Source organism: Scyliorhinus canicula, chromosome 18 (assembly GCF_902713615.1).
Source record: "Scyliorhinus canicula chromosome 18, sScyCan1.1, whole genome shotgun sequence".
NCBI lineage: Eukaryota > Metazoa > Chordata > Chondrichthyes > Carcharhiniformes > Scyliorhinidae > Scyliorhinus > Scyliorhinus canicula.
This window is the reverse complement of record NC_052163.1, coordinates 51,868,858-51,887,923: the sequence shown is the minus strand read 5'-3', so window position 1 is coordinate 51,887,923 and position 19,066 is coordinate 51,868,858. Positions and strand designations below refer to the sequence as shown.

The window sequence follows — 19,066 nt, the reverse complement described above, 5'->3', positions numbered from 1 at the left end:
TAGTGGGTAAATTGTTAGAAGGTATTTTGAGGGACAGGATTTAGACAGGAAAGGGCTAATTAGGGAAAGTCAGCATGGCTTTGTAAGGGGAAAGTCATGTCTCTCAAATTTGATTGAGTTTTTTGAAAGGGTAACCAAGAAGGTAGATGAGGGCAGTGCAGTCGACATTATGTACATGGACATAAGGCCTTTGACAAGGTACCACATGGTAGATTGGTGCAAAAGGTTAAATCTCACGGAATCTAGGGTGAAGTAGCCAATTGGATACAAAATTGGCTTGGCGACTGAAGCCAAAGGGTGGTTGCGGAGGGTTGTCTTTCAAACTGGAGGAGAGGCTGGATAGGCTGGGACTTTTTTCCCTGGAGCGCAGAAGGCTTAGGGGTGATCGTATAGAGTCCTATAATATAATGAGGAGCATAGATAAGGTAGATAACCTGTTTTTTGTGTTGTTGATTGAAGGCAGACAGATGGGGCTTTGATTTAACATCTTAACTGAAAGGTGGCACCTCCGACAGGCAAACACTCCCTCAGTACTGCAATGAAGGGTCAGCCTCTGATTGCAAGCCCTGGAGTGGGACTTAACAGAACCCAGAACCTTGAGTTTCGAGGCACGTATGCTCCATGGCTGGCTCACTATTATGTATTACTAATATCGAGGGAAATGATTGTGCTACTGACTCAGTTAGATCAGGTGTGCCCCAGATTTATTCCCTGCTCTGTGTTGTGCTTGCTACTGTCAGAAGAGGGACTGTGGGAGGAAGAAAACAGTTGATCAGAGTCACTGGGCTATGGTCACATGGTTCCAATTATGCAGCAACCCCTAAAAACATAGTGCAAGTGTGCATCTTGCAGGTGAGGAAGGGAATTTGCTCATTCGCGATGCCTTCATGGCCGGATAGCATCGTGGCACATACAGTCCAGTCTTCCACATCGAGAAAAGGTCACACTCCTGAAGTTCTGGAGAGCTGCTTGAACCTATATGCAATCGTCGCTTGAGAATGAGCAATTACTTCCAGGCCAGGGAAATGAAGAGGAGAGAATGTTGGGCAGAACATGAGGAAAAAAAATGTCTGAATCTGTAAAATTTACCGTTGGAAATAAAATGTTAGATTTTAAAATAAATTAATCAACATTACCTGTCCCTCTTTATGAAAAGCTTCCTTAATAACTCCTGGCTCCGCCCCTGCCTCAGCTCAACTGCTGCTGAAACCCTCACCCGTACCTTTGTCACCCCTAGACCTGACTGGTCTAATACACTTTTGACTGACCTCCCAACTTCTACCTTCCCTAAATATGAGGTCAAAACCCTGCTGCCTGTGCCCTAAATGGCATCAAATCTCATTCACCCATCCCCTCTGTGCTCTCTGACCTACCTTGGTTCCGGCTTAAGCAGTGCCAGGATTTTAAAATTCTCATCCACCCTTGTTTTCAAACCCCTCCATGGCCTTGCCCTTCTTTGCCTCTGTAATCCCCTCCTGCCATACAAACCTCTGAGATATCTGCACTCCTCTAATTAATTCTGGTCCCTTGAACATCACTGGTTTAACCTCTCCAACATTGGCAGGCGTCCCTTCAGCTGCCTGAACCCTATGCTCTGGGATTTTCTCCATCTCTCTGCCGCTCTTTCCAACTCTTAAAACCCTCCTCTTCAACCAGCCTTTTGTCACCAGCCTAATATCTCCTTATATGGCCCGGCATCTTATTTAGTTTTATAACGCCCATGGAATATATCATTATGCTAAAGGTGATATATACAAATCGGAAAAGTCAAGATGTCTCCAGTGTGGACAGCTCCAGATAGGGAGCTTCTCAACATGTTCTTTCATCCATGGCCATCTGCTTGCATTCATTGTCTCTTTCTTTCTCTTTGGCTTCACTTCTGCTTTTTCAGTTTCCCTGATTCTAACTGTGTGCGCATTTTAGTGTAAACTTCAAGTTAACTGTTAACTTAAACAGTCTCTCTCTGATGGTTCAAAGCCCATTCCCCGACCTCCTTGTTGACTCTGTCACGGATCTGGAGAGACGTTTCTCCCATATCTGACTTCAAATTCCTGGACTTCACTGAAAATCTGGACCACATGTTCCCGGAAACAGTGAGGCCCTGCTTTCATCCAGGATCTGCTATCATTATTTGTTTACTTCTTTCCTGATCCGCACCCTGTGGTAAAAGTTAGATCACATCATCTTTCAAGCTTGGCTTCAAATGCCTGCAACTCTCAACATCATGAATACATTTGCTACATATCGGCAATGCTGTGACTAACCCGCGCATGCGCGCCACAGCCGTCTCTGCGCCGGCCCCTGGGCAATATGGCGGAGCCCTACAGGGGCCCGGCATGGAGGAACATAGCATCCTCCATGTATGTGAAGATGAGGCGTGAAGTTTCAGTTGGGGCGCTTGATAGTTACAAGGAAGCGAGGAAGGATCTAAAGAGAGAGCTGAGACGAGCAACGAGGGGACATGAGAAGTCTTTGGCAGGTAGGATCAAGGAAAACCCAAAAGCTTTCTATAGGTATGTCAGGAATAAAAGAATGACTAGGGTAAGAGTAGGGCCAGTCAAGGACAGTGGTGGGAAGTTGTGTGTGGAGGCTGAGGAGATAAGCGAGATACTAAATGAATACTTTTCGTCAGTATTCACTCAAGAAAAAGATAATATTGAGGAGGAGAATGCTGAGACCCAGGCTATTAGAATAGATGGCATTGAGGTGCGTAGGGAAGAAGTGTTGGCAATTCTGGACAAGGTGAAAATAGATAAGTCCCCGGGGCCGGATGGGATTTATCCTAGGATTCTCTGGGAAGCCAGGGAAGAGATTGCTGAGCCTTTGGCTTTGGTTTTTAGGTCATCATTGGCTACAGGAATAGTGCCAGAGGACTGGAGGATAGCAAATGTGGTCCCTTTGTTCAAGAAGGGAGTAGAGATAACCCCGGTAACTATAGGCCGGTGAGCCTCACGTCTGTGGTGGGTAAAGTCTTGGAGAGGATTATAAAAGATACGATTTATAATCATCTAGATAGGAATAATATGATTAGGGATAGTCAGCATGGTTTTGTGAAGGGTAGGTCATGCCTCACAAACCTTATCGAGTTCTTTGAGAAGGTGACTGAACAGGTAGACGAGGGTAGAGCAGTTGATGTGGTGTATATGGATTTCAGTAAAGCGTTTGATAAGGTTCCCCACGGTCGGCTATTGCAGAAAATACGGAGGCTGGGGATTGAGGGTGATTTAGAAATGTGGATCAGAAATTGGCTAGTTGAAAGAAGACAGAGAGTGGTAGTTGATGGGAAATGTTCAGAATGGAGTTCAGTTACGAGTGGTGTACCACAAGGATCTGTTCTGGGGCCGTTGCTGTTTGTCATTTTTATAAATGACCTAGAGGAGGGCGCAGAAGGATGGGTGAGTAAATTTGCAGACGACACTAAAGTCGGTGGAGTTGTAGACAGTGCGGAAGGATGTTGCAGGTTACAGAGGGACATAGATAAGCTGCAGAGCTGGGCTGAGAGGTGGCAAATGGAGTTTAATGTGGAGAAGTGTGAGGTGATTCACTTTGGAAAGAATAACAGGAATGCGGAATATTTGGCTAATGGTAAAATTCTTGGTAGTGTGGATGAGCAGAGGGATCTCGGTGTCCATGTACATAGATCCCTGAAAGTTGCCACCCAGGTTGATAGGGTTGTGAAGAAGGCCTATGGTGTGTTGGCCTTTATTGGTAGAGGGATTGAGTTCCGGAGCCATGAGGTCATGATGCAGCTGTACCAAACTCTGGTACGGCCGCATTTGGAGTATTGCGTACAGTTCTGGTCGCCTCATTATAGGAAGGACGTGGAAGCTTTGGAACGGGTGCAGAGGAGATTTACCAGGATGTTGCCTGGTATGGAGGGAAAATCTTATGAGGAAAGGCTGATGGACTTGAGGTTGTTTTCGTTAGAGAGAAGAAGGTTAAGAGGTGACTTAATAGAGGCATACAAAATGATCAGAGGGTTAGATAGGGTGGACAGCGAGAGCCTTCTCCCGCGGATGGAGGTGGCTAGCACGAGGGGACATAGCCTTAAATTGAGGGGTAATAGATATAGGACAGAGGTCAGAGGTGGGTTTTTTACGCAAAGAGTGGTGAGGCCGTGGAATGCCCTACCTGCAACAGTAGTGAACTCGCCAACATTGAGGGCATTTAAAAATTTATTGGATAAGCATATGGATGATAAGGGCATAGTGTAGGTTAGATGGCCTTTAGTTTTTTTTTTCTCCATGTCGGTGCAACATCGAGGGCCGAAGGGCCTGTACTGCGCTGTATCGTTCTATGTTCTATGTTCTATGTTCTATCCCCCCTGGAATTAGCATGCCCGCCGATCGGTTGCCCCCGATTGCGGGCCTGGCCACCTTGGAGCCCCCCCCCCCCCCCCCCCCTGCAGACGGCTCCTGCAGTCAGAATGCTGAGGTCCCGGCGGGTAGGACCACATGCAAACGACGTCGGTGGGACTTGGCAGAATTCGGCAGGCACTCAGCCCGTCGAGTGCGCAGAATCACCGTGGGAGCCGCTGTCAACGGCCCCCGATCAGCGCTGCGGCACCCGCTCCAGCGTGTTTGCTATGGCGCCGGTGAATTGGCATCCCGGCGCTGGAGCGGCGTGGCGGGATTCGCACGCCCCCCCCCCCCCCCCCCCCCCCCCCCCCCCCCCCCCCGGCCATTCTCCGACCTGACGCGGGCTGGGAGAATCCCGGCCCATAACTAGTTTGACGAAAGCAACCAAGAGATATTGGACCTAATTGAGCGTACGCAGAAAGTTTTCATTGACAGGGAGCCACCACTGCTCAAGAGAAAAGCAGCAGGCAGGCAGCTGAAGGCAGTGGTGCAGCATAAAACTTAAAAATTAAGGACCAAATGGTGGGTAGAAAGAGTGCAGGAGATCCAACAACTGAGGGACACCACCTTCACGTGTGGTTTCTTCAGGGCGGTTAAGACCACCCAAGAACCAAGCACGAAATAGCCCACCCCCACTGAAGGCTCAGTATTGAAGGGAGCTCATCAAGGACAGGAAGGCAGTCAGTGCTCACCGGAGAGAACATTTTGATGAACCCAACTGAGACTCTGTCTTTAATTTCATCCCAAAATCCATTCATCAATGCCCCATCTGGTTGGTGTCAGCAATAACCAGAGAATTGATCTGGCATCGAAAATATTTAAAATCGACAAAGCTCCTGGACCAGATGATCCTTGTTGAAATTCTGAAACATGGCCGAGATACATTAGCAGCTGCACAACCTCACATCGCTCACCCTGGAAGAAGAACGCATGTTGGACGGGTCTGTGACTGTATTCGGAAAGGAGAATGGTCTGACTGTGGTAACTACAGATGAGTCTCTCTGCTTTATGCCACAAGGAAGATCATTGCAAAGATCTTCAACCGTCTCCTCGCAGTAACTGAGGAGTTCCTTCCAGAGTCGCAATGCAGTTTTCGCCCATTGAGAGGCACCACAGACATTGTCTTCACTACATGGCAAATTCAAGAATAACGGGTGGAACAGAACAATTGCTGCACACATCCTTATCTCGCAAAAGGCGTTGACACTGTCCACTGCAAAGCTTATGGAGTTTCCTCCTCAACTTTGGCTATTCTCAGAAATTTGGCACTTTCCTCTGCCAACTCCATGATGACATGCAGACCGTGATCCTCACCAACCAAACCATCCAAAATCCAATCTCAGTGAAACCAGGGTCAAGCAAGGCTGTGTCATTGTACCAACTCTCTTATCCATTCTCCTCATTGCAATACCGCACCTCAACTCTAGCAAATTGGCCACAGTACAGTACAGAAAACACAAACGTGTTCCACCAAATCCAAAACTACTCCAAGCTCAGTCATAGATTGCCAGTATGCATTTGATGTGCATGTGCGTGCGTGCGTGCTCACTCAGAAACTGAATTCCAGGTCTCTGAAGCATTTGGGAAAATGGACCATTCACTGAACACCTGGAAAACCAAGATCCTCTTCCAAACAACTCCCGTAGATCCTGGAAAATGTGGGCCATTTTCTGTGACTTGAGAGCCTCCTCTCAGCAAGAGCAGACACAGATGACAAAGTTTATAATTTCCTCAAAAGTGGCAGCTTAGCCTTTAGTCGAATGGAGACAAGCGTATTTTCGGATCAGGATCTCAAACCCGAGATTAAGATCATAATTTACTGGTGCGCAATGATCCCCATGATTCTATCTGCTTCAGAGACTTGGACAACCTACAGCAAGCATCGCATAACTCTGGAGAAATGCCACCAGTGGTGTCTTCACAAGGTCCACCAAATTTGGTGGCAAGAAAGATGATTGAATAACAGCATCTTCTCCCTGACCACTGGTTACTCACTCGAAACCAGCTCCGTTGAGTGGGACATTTCGTTTGCATGCCTGACACCAGATTCCTGAAGTAACTGTTCGACTCAGAACTTGGTCATGGCAGGAGACTCCCAGGAGGGCAACGGAAACACTTTAGGGATGTCCTCAAAGCAACCCTGACTGAACAAAACGGAGAAAGTCTTATTTGGGAAGGCACCGAACACATCAAGAGACTTCTGGAATGTGCAGAGGCGAGCTTGAGGCCTCGGAGTGAGGAACAAATCTCCAAACAACCCATCTACCCAACACTTCAAACGCCACCTGCCCCGCATGTGGCAGAATCTGCAGTTCACACATTGGAGGCATCAGCCATCTCAGGACGCATTGAACCAGAGCGGAAGCCTCATTCTCGATGGATGAAGGATATGAAATCATGTTGCTGTTGTTGTTGGGGGAGATCAAAGCTTATGAAAGAACTGGCTAGCTGTCAGTTTGCCCTGAGTTTGGTTGCTTGGCAAATTATGTACTCAGAGGGGATTCCCCTTAACTACTTATCTGATAAGGAGCAAGAAACAAGGGATTTCTTGAACACAAGAGTAAGGTGGATACCAGGCTCAATTAAACATTGTATAGTGAGGTGCTAAGCGACAGACTATGTAACCAGAATGACTATCAGAGTGTGCACTTCTTACAACAAAAGGCTTGATTGGCTCTGTTTCACGTTGCTAAGCAAATGCTGTCACAGAGACTGCCTCTTTGCAGCAATCACCACAAAAGGATCAAAGACTGTGGCTGCAGTTATGCAACACGATAAGTTCGAGACTGTGGTGTGCAATAAACGAGCAGCAAGTCCAGAGTAATATCATAGCTCTGAACCAAACACTCCAATTAGGAGAAAGTTCTTTTCTTCCAGGAAAAGCAGGGAATACACATTATAGACCTTTCCATTAACTGAGACAGAACAACGTGGGAGCCATTTCTTGCTCCACCTTCGGTCCACCTTCTGTTCTGATCACCTGCCTCCTCACTTCCATGCGGGCAGGAATGCTTGCGACATTTTCAAAAGATCTGTGAATCTTTTGTGAGGATTCCTGACCAGGATTCCTGAGCGACAGCTCTGCTGCCACACAGCGCCAGGGACCCAGTTTGATTCTGTCTGCGTGGGTTTCCTCCGGGGGCTCTGGTTTCCTCCCACAGTTCAAACATGTGCAGATTAGGTGGACTGGCCATAATAAATTGTTCCTTAGTGTCCAACGGTTAAGTGGGTTTATGGGGATAGGGCAGGGGAGTGGGCCTAGGTAGGGTGCGGGCTGAATGGCTTCATTCTGCATTGTAGGGATTCGATGCAGATATTGTTTTCCTGCAGTGGAGCTGAGTAGAGAAGGTGTGGAGGGAAAAACATATTAGCAGGACTGTGGGGAGAGAAGAGTGCCAGTAAGAAATGGGGGAGAAGTGTGAAGAGGCCAAGGAGGTAAGGGATGAAAAATGAGTGTCCCACTGGGAACCTAGGTATAGTAAGATATGGAGAGACTGCCTTTGAATTATTGTGATAACCATGTGATTGGGCAGCACGGTAGCACAGTGGGTAACACTGTTGCTTAACAGCGCCAGGTTCCCAGGTTTGATTCCCGGCTTGGGTCACTGACTGTGCGGGTCGGCACGTCCTCCCTGTCTCTGCGTGGGTTTCCTCCAGGTGCTCCGGTTTCCTCCCACAAGACCCGAAAGACGTGCTGTTAGGCAATTTGGACATTCTGAATTCTCCCTCTGCGTATCTGAACAGGCACCAGAATGTGGCGACTAGGGGCTTTTCAATTAACTTCATTGCAGTGTTAATGTAAGCCTACTTGTGACATAAAGATTGCAATTATTGTATGAATGATTTTAAAGCAACTCTGAACTTGACCATGGCCTTACCCGTTAATAGTTGATGAATATATTTTTGCTTTGTAGAAGTTTGCAGATATCAATTATGCTTTATTTAAGGGCAGCACGGTGGCACAGTGGTTAGCACTGCTGCCTCACGGCGCCGAGGTCCCAGGTTAAATCCTGGTCTGGGTCACTGTCCGTGTGGAGTTTGCACATTCTCCCCGTGTTTGCGTGGGTTTCGCCCCCACAACCCAAAGATGTGCAGGGTAGGTGGATTGGCCACGCAAAATTGCCCCTTAATTGGAAAAATGAATTGGGTACTTCAAAATTAAAATGAAATAAAAAGATAGTACTTTATATGACATAGATCTGAAAAATCAGTGATTGATAAGCGTATGTTGATATTTCTAAATGTTCAGAAAGATTCAAGGGGACGGTCATTTCAGTCTTCCTTTTTTACTCACTCCTTGTCGTTAATATTGCCCCCTCTAATTAGTTAATGCTCCTCAGAGTAACCTCAACTTATTTTCCTCACGTTGCCAGGAGTTTCATTCCTGTTTCAATTTTGTATGCTAAAAGATCATTAAACAAAACCACCATTTTGTTTAACGATATCATTAATCAGTAGCAGGAGCCAGCTACTGAATAGGTTTCAAACCTTGATTGAAGATGGAAAAGCAAAAGTAACCAGCAAAGGAGTGAGGTCACAATTAAATTGACTCCCAGAGAATTGGGGGCCAACCAGTACAAGAGAACAAGACGAGCAGCGATGAGGAACAGTGAATTCAACTGGAGAATGAGACTCGAGCAGATTAGCAAACACCAGAGTCACGGCCAGACCTGAGAGAGGAGTAGCACCAGAAACCGATGGCAGTGGGAATGTCAGATATTTATTGAACACGTATTAGCGATTATTGAATACAACCAATAAAATAATCTTTCTGTAACTTCTTTGCCATATCCTGGTGGACAAACTGACGTGTTTTATCTCCTGCTATTTGAGAAGGTCCCTCATCTCATCTGGCTGGTCAACTAGAACTGCTAGTGGGACAGAACTTATTCAGAGTCAATGGGAAATCATATCAATGTAACACCTAACAGAAAGTATCATGTTCGCCAACCATTGACATTTTAAATTTTGCAGGTCTTTTGGAAATCTTTTCCATGCAGCACACGGCTCATGTGCTGATTTTATATATGAATACAAATTAGTATCAGCTTTCTCCACGTTTTCTGAAGTAAATTGGAGAGGGTGCCCTGGACATTTGTGACACTTTCACTATGCGCGTGATGTTGTGTTGGGCACCTGGAGTTCATGTTTACTTTCAGTGAATCTGTGCCCCACAGGCCTACCTTGAGTCCTTTTTCTTGCTACATTCGTGGGTTTTTTACTTGTACTAAAATGGTTTCAGTTTGGGACCTTGTTGTCTGCTGCTCGTGGGACTTCCAGGCCTTGAAAAAAAACATGTATCCCCTGCTTGTAGCAATTGGATGGAGCAGCTAGGAGCTACAGCCAGCACAGATTGTACAAAATATCCCAAGGAGCTATGAATTGAGCGACGGTAGGCTGTTGCTATGTATTGGATTTGGGAAGTTAGGGGAGAAAGTGTTTCAGCGAAGGGCAATTCAGTGACTGTTACTTTTAGTGGTGATAATCCGATTGTTAAATATGAACAATCCAAATTAGTTTTGTATGGCATTTAGTGATTTCCACTATTTGCAACTGACCAGAGCTATCTGTCATTCTCCCTAGGTGGTCGTGCCAGTTTTAACCAACAGCAGGAATCACAACTGTTGGCCGCAGGTTGTTTCCCAGGATGTCGTACGTCATGTCCACAGTCTGAAGAGCAATGTCTTTGTCGTCGTAGGTCAAGTGAAGGGCAAGACTCTGCTGCCTTTGCCAGTTGGAGCAGAGAGAGCAACAGCTTTGTATGAGTTGCGAAAAAAGTAAGAACTTTGTTTCAGAAAACTTTCCTTTCTGAGGAAGAGCGAGATTCTCAAAGGCATTTGTCTCCTACCCTTTTCTTACTTTCCTGATCTAAACATCCACTGGGATCCATTTCCCGGGCCTCTCCCAAAACTGATCTGAAACTATGGAAGTGCACGATAGTAGCCCTTGAGCGACTTTCTCTCCTCTCCTCTTTGTGGAGGTCTTACCCAATCTGCTTATTTTGATTTGGCTGTTAGTGAAATCTCAGCATTTTGGACAAGTTTGGGCACAATATAGTGTCACTTCAATGGAAAATAAAATCAGGTGGGCTTTCTTCCTTGCTCCAAACACTATCGCCTCTCTCAATTCTCAGAGACACTCTGGCTGGAAATTTCCGGCTTTTGAAATTCTCTGTTCCCACCGGCAGTGCACCCCACCCACGGGTTTCCTGGCAGCGTGGGGTGACTTCAATGGGAAACCCTGTGGTGATCACAAGTTAACCAGATGCAACACAACTGAGCAACCACTAGAGGGAGCACGGGAGAGCCACATAAATAGATCAGGACAGGAAGTGAGGACACACTTCACTGAGGGCAGAACTTGGAGCAACACATATACTCTTCACAGCAGGCGGGCTGGTAAGCAGGACACACAGCAAGCAAAGCTGGTAGTTAGCACTGGAAGGTAGTTCTAGGTCGAGCTCTGGAAACTGAACGAACTCACAATAAAGCATCTTCTCCACACTTGAGACTACGAGCTTTATTAAGACACGAGTAACAACACATGGTACCTAGGAGTGATTTCAGACGCTTATGACAGGACAACTCAGCTGCAGATACAGAAAACAAAAAAATGGCATGGAAATCTCAACCAAGAATGGCATGGAAATCTCCTACTGGACATTCGACTTGGGAAGACATTGCTGATGAGAGGATGTGCCTTGGATACCCACTTCACCTGGACACGACTGGAAAAGTAAGAAGTGTCTGGGAAAGGTTTAAACAAATGTTCGATTTCGCTATCATAGCATATGATGCAGCAGCCGCCTCAGACGAAATTAAAATAGCAATTCTCATCGAAGGAAATGAAGCTTGGAAAGTTTATAATGGATTTAAATACTCAAAAGGTGAAGACAGAAACAGCTTACAAACGGTACTAAACAAATTTGAAGAGTACTGTGAGATATTTGAACAGCAAGACATACTCAGAGTCCAAACTGCACAGAGACTGAGTGATGCAAAACTTAAAAAATCACGAAAAGAGCAAGAAATCGCGAATGAAAAGTACAGATCAAAAAGAAGAAATAAAAAGAATTTCTCACAAAGCCAAAACGCTGAAACCCTGTCCAAATCGGGAAGAGAAGATCACTTACGAATTTTGCAGTCCTGGTGGGACAGTAAAATCGCTGAAATCCGCGAAAAACGGCAAAAAATGGCGTCGGAGCACATTTTGCAGTCTCTGGTAAGCAAAGAACTACAAATCGCGTCTGCGCATGCGCCGGAACCGGAAGTCGCGCATGCGCAGTTTGAAAAAGATCGCAGCGCCGATCGTTATGCGCATGCGCAAGCCGCGCATGCGCAGTCAAAAAAAGTCGTTGCGGATCGGCATGCGCAAGCCGCGCATGCGCAATGGGAACGAAACCGCACAGTGAAGGAGGAAAGCCGATTTGCGCATGTGCAAGTCATGCCAACGCGTGACGTCATGACGTCTGAGCATCCCGACCACGCCCACTTAAAAGGGAAATGCCCGAAAATTGAAAATAAGACACTTAAAGTGGTAAACACAAATTTTCTTGCCTCAGAACACAGAAAAACGCCTGAACTTACACCAACAGTTAAAAACAACTTGCACAACACCCTGAAAAAAGCAGTCTGCACCACCCAAAGTGAAGAGAACAAAAAGAATTCCGAAACAACAAAAGATGATTTGTTTTTCGAAGAATACTACTCAGACACAGCTGAGTCAGTCGGATATGCTTATCACAGCATCAGCGACACGGTCGCAAAGTTCAACACGAATCAACTCGTGGTAGAAGAAGCCAACGAAGATGAAATGGCTATCAAAGAATACTACTTAGACATGGAGGAGTTATTTGGACATGCTGATCACAGCATCAGCGACACCGTTGCAAAGCTCAACACGACTCTACTCATGGTAGATGAATCCAACACCATGAGGCCATGGCAGCTCGTCGATACATTGGATGACAGCAATACCCAAGACGAAGACGACGCCACACAGAGAGCACAGGAAGACTCCACAGAGCGAGCGATGACAGGCTCCACAGTGCGAGTAATGAAAGACTCCAAAAGGGATGCAAGCAAACACTCCCTGGCGAACACCATGCATGAACAAGACCATGCAGGTAAACCCGCTGTATCTGAGCAACCGCAAGCAGACTATGACAGTCTACCAAACTCACAGGAACAAGAAGAAGACAACGTACATCTAACCACTGACACCATGCATGCACAAGACCATGAAGGTCAACCCGCAGTATCTGAGCAACCACAAGCAGACTATGAAAGTCTAACAAGCTCACATGAACAAGAAGAAGACAATGCACCTCTACCCACTGCATGTGAAGACAGTGACAAGATGATCGCACTCGACGTACAGGATCACAGCGAGACTGACAGTTCTCAGCTTGTCTGTACAGAAGCACAGAGTCGGGCCACCCAACAGTCCAGAGCGACGATGCCGAAAGAAAACATGCAGATTCTGACTCCAGACGAGGAGCACCTGGAGTCCAGAGAGACCAAGCCAGAAGAAACCATGCAGATTTTGACTCCAGAAGAGGAGCACCTGGAGTCCAGAGAGACCAAGCCAGAAGAAACCATGCAGATTTTGACTCCAGAAGAGGAGCACCTGGAGTCCAGTGAGATAACATCAACGGAAATCATGAAGATTTCAACTCCAGAAGCGGAGCGCCAGGAGTCCACAGACACCACGTCAACTGAAATCATGCAGATTTCGACTCCAGAAGAGGAGCGCCAGGAGTCCACAGACATCACGTCAATTGTAATCATGGAGGTTTTGACTCCAGAAGAGGAGCGCCAAGAATCCAGAGACACCACGTCAAACGAAATCGAGAAGAATTTGACTCCGGAAGAGGAGCACAACAAAAGCAAAGATGAGGAATCCAATTCTCCACAAATGATTGATGTCACCTGCACCGATGCAACATCAGATCATTCGCACCACTCGCGAGACGGAATGCTAAATGACTCAAATTATCCACTCGGGACACTCATAGAGTATAACAAAAAAAAACAAAAGTTAAAAGAAACACAGCGAGAACAAAAACAACATGAAGCGCGACAAGACCAACAACAATAGCAAGAAGCACAGCAGAAACGAGAACGACAACAGCAAGAATAAAAGCAACATGAAGCGCAACAAGACAAACAACAACGTCAGGCACAAAGATAGCGACAACGACAGGGACAGAAACAACAAGAATGGCAACAAACGCAACAAAGTCAGGAACAAAGATAGCGACAACACCAAAGACAGAAACGACAAAAACAGCACCAAGACCGGCAACGAGAACAACAAAGTCAGGAACAACGACAGTGCCAACACCAAAGACGGAAACGACAATAACAGCGAAAAGTACGGCAACGAAAACAACAAAAACAGGAACGACAGAAACAACAGCAATGAAACAACGACTTGTACGCAATGGTACTACGCGGCACATGAAGGACAATGCCGCAGCACACTGCAAAACGATGACAAGACTACAAACATGTCATGGGATGACAACGAATCGCACAAACTCACGTCTGCTCCAGAACGAGCAAGCACACCAGCATCCAAGGCGGATGAGACAATAAATCAACACCACAAGCACAGAAAAAAGGCCATGCCAGTCAACATCAGTGAGGTGACCATGCAAACACCTCGGGATGATGCAGTGGGTACTTAAGATAACAAGGAACACCAACAACATTCACAGCGGACTTGCAATATCAATATCACCACGTCATCAACAACAAAAAGAAAAAAAGCTCTGAACAAATTCATCAAGTTTGGACTCATAAATGTTTTTATTGAGATTGGACATATAACTACATTGGCTTTGTAAAATATGCAATAGCACCATCACCTGTGTAGATACGCATATCATAAGTAACTGTTTTCTATAATTTTCTTTAACGATGTACAGCAAATATGTAAAGAGAAAAAGGGGGATGTGGTGATCGTAGATTTACTAGATACAAAACAACTGAGCAAACACCAGAGGGAGAGCTACAAATACACCGGGACAGGATGTACAATTTTCTTTAACGATGTACAGAAAATATGTTAAGAGAAAAAGGGGGATGTGGTGATCACAAGTTAACCAGATGCAACACAACTGAGCAACCACTAGAGGGAGCACGGGAGAGCCACATAAATAGATCAGGACAGGAAGTGAGGACACACTTCACTGAGGGCAGAACTTGGAGCAACACATATACTCTTCACAGCAGGCGGGCTGGTAAGCAGGACACACAGCAAGCAAAGCTGGTAGTTAGCACTGGAAGGTAGTTCTAGGTCGAGCTCTGGAAACTGAACGAACTCACAATAAAGCATCTTCTCCACACTTGAGACTACGAGCTTTATTAAGACACGAGTAACAACACAAACCCCATTGACAAGCGGTGGGAGTAGAGAAATTCCACGGCCAACAAATGGCATGTCGCCAAGAAAAGCGTGGCTAGGGTTTAGAGAATCCTGCCTCCTATATCTCCTTGGTATGCTCCATACAGCTTCTAAAATGGGCTGCCAATTAACTTTGAGCCCCAGACTAATTTCACCTCCTATGGTTGAGCTACGCAACCTTTTGTTTGATATTTGGATTGGACACTGCTACCAGAAAATGGTGAGCAAATTACTTATCTATCTCCTGTCTTGGGAACACTCGTATCCAGTTCAGTAGAATAAGGCAAGAATAAACTTGATTAATTTTCCATTGACACCAGAACCTTTGTCTTAACTGCCCTGGTTCAGGGATGCATTGATGGGAAATCAAGTAATCAAGGTTAAACTGCCTGGACTCTTTTCACTTGTTCGAGGGCACAGAAAAGTAAATGGTCCATCCTGTGGGCCACTGGAAACATGAGTCCTTCTGATACCAAAGGGAAGGAGAAGGGAATCAAAGTTGGTGCGTAGTGTGCTTTAGAACAAAATTGGCAGGGATTATCTGGCCTTGTGGTGGGAGATTTGGCGGTCCAACCAAGAGTCCATTAACTTTTTGGCAGGATTGGACACCCCTGATAATAGGCAGGGCTGGAAAATCCCACCCTTTTCTTTGTTTGCAAAGACAGTGTTCCTCCACGATGAGACAGCTGAAAAGGTCACCCCTTGTTTAATCTGACAGGATTCCTGCCAGATCAATAAATCCAAAATTTAGATTTAAATAATGTGTTAATATTATATCTAATATATTTCTCTGATCTCCTTGCAGTGGTGAAATCCTAGACAAAGGGATTGTGCATACCGTTGAGTCTGTTATAATTGATTGGAGCCACCAGATCAGTGAGGTGCTAAAGAAAGACTCTTCTGAACCTCTGCTTAAAGGCTGCAATCCCAATCCAAACGTGGAGCTGGAGTTCTGGAAAAATAGGTAATAATTGCTTCAAAACAGCCTGCAGTAGAACAGCGAGTTATGGCCTCTTTAGAAATAGTTACAAAAGCCTGCATTTTGTTAACATTTATTTGTTTAGTTTGCTGTATTTTTAAATGGCTATTAACTTTGCAGGGAAGCGTTTGTCAACTATCTTTCTTTGTTTACCATCGAGTCAAATTGCATTGTTTTATTCATTCATTTGTGGGCTGTCAGTGACTCAGGGAAGGCCAGCATTTATTGTCCATTTTTATTTGCCCTGAGATGGTAGCCACCTTCTTATAAAAAGTAACTGAGTGGCTTGCTGGGCCATTACATAGTCAACCACGTGACCGTCCTCTGCTGACAGGCGAGGGTTATTGCTGCTGGGAGACAAATGTGAGGTTGAGGATGGAGGGTGCTGAAGAGCGGGCCTGCGGGAGTACGGGACGCGGCTGGAGGCTGGCCTAAGAAAGGTGATGGTTGATCGGCCGGGGGGGGGGTTGCGAGATGCCTCCCGGTCAGGCTGATCACGTGGAATGTTGGAGGACTGAATGGGCCGGTTCAGAGGGCTCGCATTGAAAGCGGGCGTGTCAATGCTACAGGAGACACATCTGAGGGTAACAGGTCAGACCAGATTGAGGAAGGGGGGTGGGTAGGGCAGGTATTTCACTCGGGGTTGGATTCTAAGATTAGGGGCGTCGTGGTCCTGATTAATAAACGGGTGTCATTTGATGCGGGTAAAATATTTGTGGATATGGGGGGGCAGGTATATCATGGTCAGCGGGAAGCTGGAGGGGACACCGGTGGTGCTTGTGAATGTCTACGCACCAAACTGGGATGATGCGGAGTTTATAAGACGGGTGTTAGGGAAGATCCCGGACCTGGATTCACACATTATCATTGGGGGGGGGGGGGGGGGGGGGGGGGGGAACACACATTAATACGGTCATTGATCCATGTTGAGCTCAAAGACAGGGAGGGTGCAAGCAATGGCGAAGGAACTAAAGGGGCTCATGGAGCAGATGGGTTGGGTAGACCCATTGCGGTTTGGTCAGCCAAGAGCGAAGGAGTTTTCTTTCTTTTCACATGAACATAAAGTATACTCCTGGATCAATCTTTTTATCCTGAACGGGGCACTACTGGCAGGGGTGGTTGATACCAAGTATTCAGCGATTGCTGTGTCGGACCACGCTCCACATTGGGTGGATTTACAGGTGTGCAAGAATGGGGGCTAGCAACCGCAATGGAGATTGAACATAGGACAGTTAGCGGACAAGGGTGTGTGCGGGCATGTAAAGGAGTCCATCCAGAACTATCTGGAAATAAACGACACGGGGGAAGTCTCGGCAGAAATGGTTTGGGAAGCGCTGAAGGCAGTGGTTAGAGAGGAGCTAATATCGATACAGGCCCACAGGAGGAAGGTGGAGAGAGCAGAGATAGATAGGTTGGTTGGGGAAATACTCCAGGTAGACAGGAGATACGCGGAGGCTGTGGAAGCAGGGTTATTGAAGGAGTGGCGGAAGCTACAGATGGAGTTTGGACTGTTGTCTACGGGGAAGGCCGTGGAGCAGCTGAGGAAGGCAAGGGGGGCAATATATGAGTATGGAGAGAAGGCCAGCAGGATGCTTGCACACCAGCTAAGGAAAAGTAAGGCGGCTAGGGAGATGCGTAGAGTGAAGGACAGAGCTAGGAACACGGTCAAGGACCCAGCAGGTGTGAACGGGACGTTTAAGGAGTTTTACAGCCGGCTATATGAGTCGGAACGCCCATCTGGGGTGGAAGGGATGAGGCAGTTTCTGGGAGGGCTGGAGTTTCCGAGGATGGAGGAAGGGTTGGTGGATGGGCTGGGAGCCCCGATTGGGATTAAAGAAATAGCAGAGGGGCTAGAAGCCATGCAGTTGGGTAAGGCCCTGGCACCGGACAGCTACCCAGTGGAATTTTACAAAACGTTCTCTGAGATGCTAGGCCCACTCTGGTGAGGACATTTAATGAGGCAAGGGAACGGGGGATTCTTCCCCCAATAATGTCACAGGCCTTGATCTCACTGATCCTGAAGCGGGAGAAGGACCCTGAGCTGTGCGGGTCATACAGGCCAATCTCCCTATTAAATGTTGATGCCAAACTGTTGGCTAAAATCTTGGCCTCAAGAAGATTGTGTCCCAGAGGGGATAGGGGAGGACCACATTGGGTTTGTTAAGGGCAGACAGCTAACTGCCAACATTAGAAGGCTCTTAAACGTGATCATGATGCCCCCAGAGGGGAAGGAGGTTGAAGTAGTGGTCGCGATGAACGCATAAAACGCCTTTGACCGGGTGGAATGGAACTATTCGTGGGAGGTGTTAGGGCGGTTCGGGTTTGGGTGGGGCTTTATTGATTGGGTCCAGTTGTTGTACCAGGCACCGGTGGTGAGTGTCCGAATGAATCGGTTGACATCGGACTTTTTAAAATTGCAAAAGGGGACTATGCAGGGATGACCCCTCTCCCCACTGCTGTTCGCTTTGGCCACAGAGCCACTGCCGATGGCGCTAAGAGCTCCACGGGACTGGAAGGGGTCAGTCCGCGGGGGGGGGGGGGGGTAGAACACAGCGTCTCTCCATATGCCAGTGACCTGCTCCTGTATATTTCTGACCCATTAAGGGGGAATGGGAGAGATTATGAGGATTTTAGGGGAATTTGGCTGGCTTTCGGATGGAGGAGCATCGGTCTGGGCTCCAATCGGCAATAACCATCGGTTTGTACCGGAAAACCTAGATGGGGGGGTGGGTTTAGGAGATGGCAGAGTGCAGGGATTGAGGGGATGGGGGATCTATTTATAGATGGGAGCTCTGTTTGAAGGACTTACTGGAGAAATTTGAACTGCCAGCAGGAAATGGATTCCGATATCTGCAGGTACGGGATTTTTTGCGAAGGCAGGTTTTGATCTTTCCACTTCGACTGCCATGGGGGATACAGGACATTTTGGATATTTGTAAAGAACTCATGGAGTCAGAGGAAACGCAGACAGAGGAGCTAAAGCGCAAATAGGAAGATGATCTGGGGGTGGGGGGGGGGGGGGGGGGGCGGGGGGGGGGGGGGGTAGATAGAGGTAGGTCTTTGGGCGGATGTGTTAAGCAGTCAACACATCCTCATCATGAGCCAGGCTCAGTCTGATTCAGTTTGAGGTCGTTCACCGGGCACACATGACAGTGGAGTTAGATTATTGTTTAAAGGAGGTGGGACTTGTGAGGGAGGGCGGCGCTCTTTGTACTATATTTATATTTGTATTTGTACTGTTTAGGATTAGAGTGGCAGATTTCTTGCCCTAAAATACATTAGTGATCAGACGTGTTTTGCAACAAGTCAGTAGTTCTGT

At 46.8% G+C, this 19,066-nt stretch overlaps 1 protein-coding gene across 1 annotated transcript in view; it reads left to right on the top strand.

Annotated features, from left to right (window-relative positions):
- LOC119953293 (dynein heavy chain 9, axonemal-like) overlaps window positions 1-19,066 on the top strand; it is a 686,444-nt gene that overhangs the window by 13,588 nt on the left and 653,790 nt on the right. Inside the window, exons 2-3 of the mRNA XM_038777408.1 lie at window positions 9,942-10,135; window positions 15,574-15,732. Coding sequence (XP_038633336.1) covers window positions 9,942-10,135; window positions 15,574-15,732 — 353 coding nt within the window. The remainder of the gene's footprint in view (window positions 1-9,941; window positions 10,136-15,573; window positions 15,733-19,066) is intronic.